Here is a 10,015-nt window from a genome sequence, read left to right on the forward strand (position 1 = left end):
TTTGGCACTGATAGTATAGTTACCCCTTGAGATTGTTGAAAGAGTGCAACCTAGTCATTTGTATCATATAGATGCGATTATGACCACGCGGTAAAGTAGTGTGAAAATTTGCCTGGCATACACCTTGTTTAGAAATTATTAAATTATTGATCCAATTTCTAAAAAGTTCAAGATAGATATTAGCTAGAGAAGTCAAGAAAAATCAAAGAAAAGAAATCTTGCTTAAGCGGCAATGAATAGTCTGGAAAACACAGGTGTTGAAGTGTGTAGGAAAAAAAGAGAAAGTAAGAAATCTCTGACAAGTGCAGAAGATTTTCCTTGAGTAAGTCGGTCATCTAGACCTATAAATAGGATTGTGGTCGCCCATTTCAAGCTGGCAGACCAACAACTTCAGCTCCTTCTCATTCCGTCTGTAATTCTCATAAAATAATAAAAGCCTTCCCTTTTTCCCTCCGCTTCCTTAGCCGTGAGAGTCCACTTTTATTTACACATCCTTCTGCTGTCCCCTTGCTAAGTAAAATCTCACATGCTCACCCGAAACTATCACTATTAGCTTCCGCAAACCTTCAGAAATATTGCACTTTATTCATCGAGGTCAAAAAGGGAAAAAAAAGATAAAAAAAGAAAAATACAACATCTAGATGCTCGGTTACATCTGTCACCAGCCATACACTTCTCAAGCACCCTTATGATGTCCGGATGATGTGCAGAAACTGTAGCTATGTTTGAGGGGGAGAGTTGTGCTTCAGAACGACAAAGAAGAGAAAAGCCAGGCAAGCAAATAAGAGGGACATAGCGGACAAGATGACCATGTCGGTTCCTATCCTGTCATAGCTCAAACTCCTCAAGGAGGCCAACCTATCCCATGCATAAGAACCATCGGGTAATTTTTGGCAACTGCAATCTGATACACACTCTTTAGTATTGCAGTAGAAACTGATTGACGTCATCACGTCTATAGCATATTGGAGAGGGTTGCTCCAATACATCCACCGGTAGAACCTTATGTCCAATAGCATGACAACTACTCCAGAAGCCGAAACCCACAGTGATGTCACAATCGACACAGCAAATGCAGCTAGTGTAGGCACTGGGGCTAGGAAAGTAATCATCATTCCGAAGTATGTCAGGCAAATTGTGAACACAAAGAGCACAGTCCAGTATATCATGAAATCATGGATGGAACTGGTTGCAATTCCTGCCATAACATTCCCGATTCCTACTAATGCAAGAGTTGCAATGAAGAAATATGGAATTTCTCCCAGTGCCCATGACAGAGGATAAAAGATAGGATGGTACATCCCTGCTCTCTTTTCTCTAAAGTACACTAACCTGTCTGTGCCAATCTGAGGAATAACATTATTTGCTGATATGACTCCTATGAGAATTACTTGCATATATATATAGAGGGAGCGCGAAGTCAGGCCATATAAATCGTCATATTCAATCTTCCAATACAGGGAACCCATGAGAAGACCAATCACGATGCACCCTGTAAGTCTACCATATGTGTACTGTACATTTCTCCACAGGAATCTTTGAGTTCTGAGTAGTACCATTAGGGCTTGCAGTGTGTATGAAGCAGGATAAACAGAAGAGGAAACCTTGGAATTTCTATCCTCAGTTAAATTGTTTATACTGTTGATTTCTCTGTTGTTCATTTCATGCAGGGAACTAGCTTGGTAGGCCCCTGCAAAGTTTATCGATGGTGTCGCTCTCTTTTTTATGCCTACTCCAAGAGTCGACATGACAAAACTAACTGGACTCACTCTTATGGAATTGCGGGGAACTTTTGAAACTGATAAGAAATAATCCAGCAGGTCACCGCAGTCGGGTCCTATTGGGCCAAAGTATGCTTGCTGACCTTCATGTGTCAGAATTAGGGCCAAGTCGAAGAAATCAAGTGTGCGGGCATTAGGGTGTGCTAAAGTGGCAATAATAACTCGCCCTGAATTGGAAACTTGAGAAAGAATATTAAGGATACTTGAGGTACCTCTGCTGTCCAGTCCTGATATTGGTTCTTCAAGAAAGAGAATACTTGGATTAGCGGCAAGTTCAACAGCAATGGTAATCTTTTTGGCTATCTCAAATGTTTTACCAGTGGCATCACGAAGGGAACCAACTAGTTGATTTGAGTAAGGCAATAGATCAAGTTGGTCAAGGACTAGCTCCACATGGATGCGACGATTCACAGAACTGATTGTTTGACTGAGACGTAGTGCTGCACTGAAATGAAGGGTCTCACGCACTGAAAGATAAGGTTGGTGTGCATCGAGCTTCTCTACGTAGCCAGTAAGTCTAGAATAGGCAGCACCCTTGTCCCAACATTTTGCCTGGATGCTGCCCTTGAGGCTACCCATTGAAGGTGCCCTCCCAGCCAGGCATTTTAGAAGAGTAGATTTACTTCCTTTCGAACCACCCATCAAAGCAAGCATGTTCCTAGGCCTAGCAAAACCCGTGATGTTGCTGAAAATTGAAGAGCCGTCTTTCATGTCTTCATCGTACCTTATTTAGGGAGAATAGGGTGTTAGATAGTGTGCAAACGGGTAAAACAAGCAAATATAAACTCATATAGTCAATATAGCATGGGAATACGTAAAAGGAAAATGCCAAGGGGATAAGATATACCTCATGAATGATAGATCATCAAAAAGGAGAGTTATTGGCTCTACAGAAATGCCTAGTCCATTCCTCTCCATATCGATGCTGAACTGCTCTACCCATTCTTCAACTCGGCCATTGTCCCTTATGTTTCCATCTCTTTGTCGTCCAGAAATTTGAGAAGCTTCAAAACTATTGGTTTGTTCATTGTGACTTTCCAGTGACTGAAACTCCCTCTCCATGTCCTTTTTATAGTTGCTGATTGTTGGGGACGATCTGATAGAGGGTAAGGATTGGCTAGTTTCTGTGAATTCTATCTTCTTTAGTCCTAGTAATCCGAGGAAGTTGGCAATGAAAGTCCACCCAATAAGAACGACATAAGGGAGCCAGGGGTTTTTAGCATCTTCAGACAGCTGATAATATTCCAGGTATGCTTTTCCAACGGTCATGTCAGGGAATTGAGCACAGAAGGCAAGTTGGAGTTGGTAGCCAGAGCAAGGATCTTGATAGTCATTTTCAAATTGAGCCTTGCAATATAAGACGTTGGCCCAGTGGATTGGGTTCGCGTAGACTAGCCATTTCCAGTATACTGGCACATTGGATGGGTAAATCGGAAAACCACTGAACAGCAGGAAGATTGAAACAACTAGTCCTGCCAAAAAGATGCAATTTTTGTGAGCTTTTCAGTTGATGCAGGATTAGATTAAACAAAGCAAAATGACCTCACCATTTTGTGCCCTTTCCATCTAATTTTTAATGAAAAAGCATTGTGATTCGGATCCTTAAAGGAGATGACTATACCTGCCAAGGCATTCCCAACTTCTGGGATTGAGGAAATCGCACTGAGAAAGAAAAATACTGCTGATCCGAAATATGCGACCAAGAATAGGAGTAGCAAATACTGGAAAAATGGTGCTCCATTTCCTGTTAATGATAGCCCAGCTAGAAAATAGGCACCTACTGTATATGCTATTGCCTGCACAATGTAAAAGACATGTTGGAGTTTTATCTCGGTTCTCGAATATGTTAAATTTAAGAAGGAAACAAACTAGGTGGCGTACTTCCAATAGGGTCTGCGGTAGGTTGACTATGCAATGGGCAACGACATAGGAGGAGACCCTGTAAAATCTCTGAGCCTTGTGCTTGTAGAATATTGGCCTCTGGAGCAAATAGATAGGAAGCTGCACCAAATTTATGAGCATAATGCTCATAGTGGATACAAATCCGAGGGACCTTACTGAGTTCATCTGCCGTTGGTTGTACTTGCCGCCAAAATCGTAGTATAGTGATCCCACAAATAAGCCCAGTACAATTGCCTGCAAAATTAACATATTTGCCACTCATTTCTGGAATGGAGCAAACTCCACGCAAAAAGTGGATCTTATATAATTTCTTTCATCTGTGAACTTGGCTCTCAGGGTTTCGTTGAGAATGTATGCACTTAAACATGTTCCTTGAGGTAGTTAAACTTAGGATCCTATGATAGCATAAGTTTGTGACCTGGAAAAGCCTCAATTTGATTATAGCATGAAGCCTCTTTGTGATCTTGATTTGCCTCTTGATGAGTGTTTGAGTAGACTCCCACCATGTCTGGACGAACGGCCTCCGGAATTGCTTTAATTGAGCTTGGTTCTCATCTTCCTACACGATAAGAATTTATTAGCCGTTATGACCAGGCTAGTCCTTTTCTTTCTTTATATCATGCTTAACTTTCTCAAGCATCTTTGCATCCCATTCATGACACTCTTTTTTTCAATCAAATTTATCTTATTGCCTCCCAACGCTCTTAGGAAAGAAGACAAAAAAGCTGAAGTCGCAAAAGATGTTTCTCATACCTCTTCTTTGGAACGCTCAACTTGGAGACGAATATGCCCTCTCGCCTGCTTTAGCATGGAATATACATGTGAGGCTCGCTCATGTTGTATCTCTTGGGGTCCAACTGAGAGATATTGCATTTCGTCATTGTTTATGGATATTGCAGTCACCACATCCCCAACCTGAACTCTTCCGGTGCTTTCTATTCCCCCTGAATTCCCTATTTTGCTTGATAGCTTGGCAACCACCAATTCTGCAGCAATGTAACGCTAGTCACCCATATCTTAGGGTTCATAAAATGCCGATATTCGACTTTGGCCACTTAAATTGGCTGATATGGATTTCTATTGAAATGAACAGACTAATGGTTATGTTTTTGCAACTTTCAGAGCTGCTTACCCGTCTCTTTTCTTGGCCGTCCATCAACTGCATAAGGGTACTTGGATGGTGTCTTGAGAGTCAACCCAAGTCCCAGCTCGCTGTCTACCCAATAAGTATGCTTTACCTCATCTCCTTGCACAATCCTCAGTATGTCCTGGTAATGATCTGACGTGTTGTAGCACTCAACAAGCTCCTCTAGAGTCGAGGATGTTGCTCCTGATGCCATATACTTGGACCCATCTCCGGCTGCTATGTCTTCAAGAAACTCATTTGATTCCACATGTAATGGTTTTATGTACCTGCACACGATGTCAATGACATAACGTTGGTTCTATGTTAGAAAAAATCATCACAACATTTAACTGTACACCCAAAACTCATCTGCATACTAACCCGAGCTTTGTGAAGTATGGGATGGCATCTTGGCGAGTACCTTGGAAGAGAACATGGCCATCGCTGAGCAGTATAACTCGGTCAAAAAGATCGAATATTTCTTGGGAGAGTTGGGTCAACGACACAATCGCAGATGAATGCTGAATTCTGCTCATGGTGCGTAGGGTGTCTACTAGGTCGTAGGTGGCTGCAAGATCAGAACTTGAAAATGGTTGGTCATAAATCATGACAGAGTATGTTCCGAGTGCCAATTCAGCCGTTGTGAGCTTCTGGCGATCGAAATCGGAGAAGCCTTCTCCGGTTAGTTTGTGCTCGACTTCCTTCAAACCTAAAATTGCTAAAACGTACTCCAAGAATGGATCTTGTCCTTCCACAAGGGCATGTGCAAAGAATTTCCTCATCTGAGGAGTGAAGTTCTCTGGCCGCAGACCCTGGGTACAATCCCTTGCAAACTCAAGTGTCTCTCTAACCGATAAAAATGGAATGTGTCTGAAGATTTACCAGAAAAAGTGTTAAAGCTTACATTCAGAGAAAATGCTATTAATAAAATTAGGATGTGACCATGTGCTTATCTAAAATTAGACAAAATTTCAAGCATAAGCCTTGTCTAATCTGCACAAAATGACGGTGTTCAAGCGATAGAGGACTCACTTGTTAAGTTGGCCATTGACATATGCAATGAATCTGCTATGGCATACTTCAGTGACAGATTTGTCATTGTACATTACCGAGCCTCCCAATCTCGAGTTAGGAGTTACTTTAGCTTTGCCTGCCAGGATTTCTAGGAGGGTACTCTTTCCGCTTCCTGCAAAATTGTATATCTAATGGATCATCACTTGACAGAACTATTTGCTACTATTAACATTGTTCAACTTATTGATTCAGAGGTGGCCTCTTCAGATTTATCATTCGATAGGTATCATTGCAGCACTAGAGGAAATTTTCATCTACCCGGAGGTCCTAGTAACAGAGTCATCGAGCCCGGCATGATGCATCCGTCCACTCCCTTTAGGATCTGCATCCGAGTCAAGCCTTTTTCTTTAAGTATAGTCTTGATCGGCCCAAGGAAACATCCCATCAGTTTATTCCCGAAGGTTGCATATCCTCCTGAGGAGATTTCGCAGTTTTTGGAATATTTAATGCCGTAGAACCGAACCACCTGCAAGACGGTTTGATTTTTGCTAAAACCATAAGATGCTGCTTACGTTGATTCCACTGGAAAGATTCACGCTTACTTTACGTTCATGTTCTGTTTCTGACGATTTTGTTCTAGTATTGCAATCACATTCTCATTTTGGGCCCACCTCATGTGTAATCAAGAATGATTATTAGCTTACTATGCAGATTTTAAATGGAAAATCACGTAGCCATGACAATATATATCACGGTTTCGTTTTATATTGGCTAATAGATAATGTTACATTTTCATTTATAAAGTATGATTGCGTGGCCGGCCATTTGAAAAGGATAGGTGAAGATAGTAATCTGGGGTCAACTGGAATGTCATTCTCTTATTGTATTTGACATTCCCGATTGAAGGATTAAAAAAAATTGTGTCAAAGAGTGGGGCCTGACAAGAAAAAATCTGTCACAATCAAGTAGAGAAAAAGGACAAAACGAGGAGCTCCAGCCAAACAACTAGGATTCCACAGACATCGCGCCAGATAAATATGCTGTGATCATAACTCCATGCTCATATATTAAATATTTCCTTAAGCTGGCGACGAGACAATATTGTCCTTATCGATGAAGCACATATATCAACTGGAACATCAATATCTTCTTGTATTTGACATTGTCGATTGAACGATTAAAGAATTTGTGTATCTATCACAATCAGGAAGAGAAAAAAGGACAAAACTAGGAGCTCGGGCCAAACAACAATTAGGAGCATGTTGATAACAGGCTAAATAGTAACTGATTATATGCTTTTTATTTTCGGGAGTACATTTTGGAACAAAAATCCGTTTAATAAATTTTTCAATTTTAGGAACAAAAATCCATTTTTTAATTCTCAAGAATAAATTTAGAATAAAATCAAGAAATTAGAAAAAAATTGCTTCTTTGTTTTTGGGAATAATTCCATAATCAAGCCTAATTTTTCTTCTTTTTCTCTTCTCTTTTCTTCTCTTTCCTTTTCTTCTTCTTCCTTTTGGCTAGTTGTTGACCTTAGCCATGGTCGGCAATCGGCTAGAAAAGGGTTGGCGATGCCGAGCCACGACGAGGCTTGTCAACCCAAGTCTCTTTATGGCTGGGCGAGCCTCGGTCTCGCCAAACTTGGGTGAGGTCGACCTTGCCCAACTAAGGCAAGGCCGAGCCTTGGCGGGCCACCTTCAGGTTGACCTTGCCTTTCTAGGCAATGTTGACTTGCCCAGTGAGGTTGAGCCTCACCAAATCTAGGCGAGGTCAACTTGCCCAACTCACGGAGAGGCTCAGGCCGATGAGTCTCACCGTGGCTTGGGTGGTCGAGGATTGATGATGCTCCGGCGAGGTTGCTGGTCTTCGTCTCGCCGATCATCGGCCATGGCCAGTGGCTAGAGGAAGGAGAAGATGAAAAGGGGAAAAGAAAAAGAAAAAGAAAAAGAGAAAAAATTTAATAAAATTTTAAAAAGATTAAAGAAAATGGTTTGTATTAGAAATTTTAAGGGCTTTACCAAACGCATTTCTATTCCGGGAATAGAAATTTTTGATAATAACCAAACACTTTTAATAAATGCTCAAAAATTATTCCCAAAAATAAAATAAAAAATAATCATTTCTAAACGTAAATTGTTCCCAGGAGCAACATGATTACCGAATGCAACCTAAAATTCCATAGATATTGCGTCCCATGAATATGCTGCGATCATAACTTCATGCTCATGTATTAAATATTCCTTAAGTTGGCGACGAGACACTATCGTGCTTTTCAATGAAGTTCTTATCGTGCAACACGAAGGAATTATATGCTGCTGAATTTCGAGAAGGATGGTCGAGATCGCTTATTGATTCTTCTATCGACGTTCTTATTCAAGTTGAGTATATGAAATGTCGCATAGATTGTCCGGACGAGACCGCAATGCATGTCATTGCATGGTTTATAAACGGCACGTTAGAGAATATAAAGAGAGTGACGTGGCATTTTACCTGCTGAGGGATTGGGGGTGTGATCTTGGCCATGTCCCGCAGATAACTCACGAAACCATCCTTCAGCAAGTACTCCATTCCCAGAAGCTCCGCTGACTTCCTCCTCCCACCCTCATCTCCTTCGTTCTTGATCGCCTCCACGTCGGAGATCACGTCGCCTTCTACTTCTCTGGTGAACGCTCCTCTGGCTTCGCTCCTCAACCCGTGCGTCTTCAAGCTCTTGTACATCCTCAACGCCACGTGCTTCGTGGTCTCTGGTGACGCGCTCTCTATCTTCCTCCCCATGTCCAGGGACGACGCGGCTGAGAACCTTGCCGGCATCAGGGTTGAGGTCCCTGGGACCGGTAAAGTGATCACGCTGGCATCGCTTCTCCGGGTGTGCTCGGTGAGGAAAGACCGCCTCGGCTCATCGCTTCTCCGGTTGTGCTCGCTGAGGAAAGACCGCCTCGGCTCATCGATCTCACTCGCATAGTGGTCTTCTTGCTGCATCCACATCGTGTTTGGCAGCGGACTCGCCAGAGAATCGTTTGCCATTTTCTCGCTACGGAAAGATCAGAGTGATCTCGAAACTCCAGAGGTTGAAACTTGTCTTGACGAGCAGAGAAGACGACGATGGTAACTATATGACCCTAGAAAACCTCAAATGCGACTTAAACTATAGTATTGTTGTAATTAATATAAAGTACTAAAACTAGTTTTCTTTTTTGCACTAAATTAAAGTTGCTAAATTGTCCCTATCGAGCTATCGAGAGAAAGAGAGAGAGGAAACAAAGTAAACTCCTAGTTCGATGAATCGCCACTTGGAGAACTTATAGGGACAAGAAGATATGCTACGAGTATTGAATTTGAGTGCTCCTGCAGTCGATGCCCACGCGTGACGTTTTCGTCGCGTGATGTTTTCATCATCTCCCTGTGAATTCTTACGTAAGATGAAACAGTTTTGTGATTCAAATTATTGGCTCATTGTCCCAATAGTCTATTTTTACAGCATTTAAAGATGTCGTCTGTGACAAAAAAATTGCTTTCTACTGTTGTGATTTGTGGGGGGGGAACAATACATAAGAGGAGTTATAGGTAAACTGTAAAATAAGGGGTTGAAAAGTGAAAGGTAGAGGAAAAAGGTAGAAGCTTTAGAAGAGAGAGAGAGAAATTGAGAGTTTTTGTGAGAGAGGAAAAAGAAGTAGAGAGAGAGGGACGGCAGAGAGCTCGCACAAAGAAAGAAAAAGAAAGAGAGAAATAAGAAGAAGAAGAAGAAGAAGAAGAAGAAGAAGAAGGGAAAAGAAGAAAAGGGGCTTTGTGCGTGTTGGAGAAATCTTCTTAAAGTGTTTTGAAGTTGACAAAACGTTTCCATCAGTCTAGTCTGAAGGCTTGCAGACTCTGCTATTTAAAGTCTGAAGACCTCCGGACAGCTAGTCTCAAGACTCAAAGTCTATCCTCATTAACAGTTTCTAATCCGTTGAAGAAAGGCCATCCGGAATTGGATGTTTCATTAAGGATATGACCTTATTGACTGGAGAAGATCTCTTGGCTGGATATGACATAACAAAATCCTTTGTTTGATCATAATTGATTCGAAGATTAAAGATCCGATGATTGGCAAAGTATACTTGGAAGGTTCTACTTATGGAAACCGAGATCCTGATTGTATGGGCGAACGGGATTGATGGGCTATCGACATGTTCCTTAAATAGCTCGAATG

The 10,015-nt window shown here is 41.7% G+C and overlaps 1 protein-coding gene across 1 annotated transcript; it reads right to left on the reverse strand.

Moving 5' to 3' along the window:
• Positions 1-202: 202 nt before the first annotated feature.
• On the reverse strand, positions 203-8,929 carry LOC104416490 (pleiotropic drug resistance protein 1-like). Its single transcript, XM_018860226.2, has 11 exons — positions 8,317-8,929; positions 6,142-6,349; positions 5,842-5,995; positions 5,191-5,679; positions 4,816-5,096; positions 4,437-4,669; positions 4,102-4,242; positions 3,663-3,917; positions 3,403-3,577; positions 2,629-3,253; positions 203-2,505 (listed from the first exon to the last, which is right to left on the reverse strand). The coding sequence occupies exons 1-11, from the start codon at positions 8,848-8,850 to the stop codon at positions 720-722; spliced, it is 4,881 nt and encodes a 1,626-aa protein (XP_018715771.2). The 5' UTR covers positions 8,851-8,929; the 3' UTR covers positions 203-719.
• Positions 8,930-10,015: the final 1,086 nt, after the last annotated feature.

The sequence above is a fragment of the Eucalyptus grandis genome, chromosome 8 (genome assembly GCF_016545825.1).
Source record: "Eucalyptus grandis isolate ANBG69807.140 chromosome 8, ASM1654582v1, whole genome shotgun sequence".
Classification (NCBI taxonomy): Eukaryota; Viridiplantae; Streptophyta; class Magnoliopsida; order Myrtales; family Myrtaceae; genus Eucalyptus; species Eucalyptus grandis.

What these genes read in the sequence shown, in the direction of transcription:
- LOC104416490 (XM_018860226.2), bottom strand. Translation starts at nt 8,850, where the DNA reads ATGGCAAACGATTCTCTGGCGAGTCCGCTGCCAAACACGATGTGGATG. An exon ending in GTCAATGGCCAACTTAACAA is followed by an intron (nt 5,680 to 5,841) that starts GTGAGTCCTCTA and finishes GTAAATCTTCAG; the next exon opens with ACACATTCCATTTTTATCGG. An exon ending in TTGAGCGTTCCAAAGAAGAG is followed by an intron (nt 4,243 to 4,436) that starts GTATGAGAAACA and finishes CTTATCGTGTAG; the next exon opens with GAAGATGAGAACCAAGCTCA.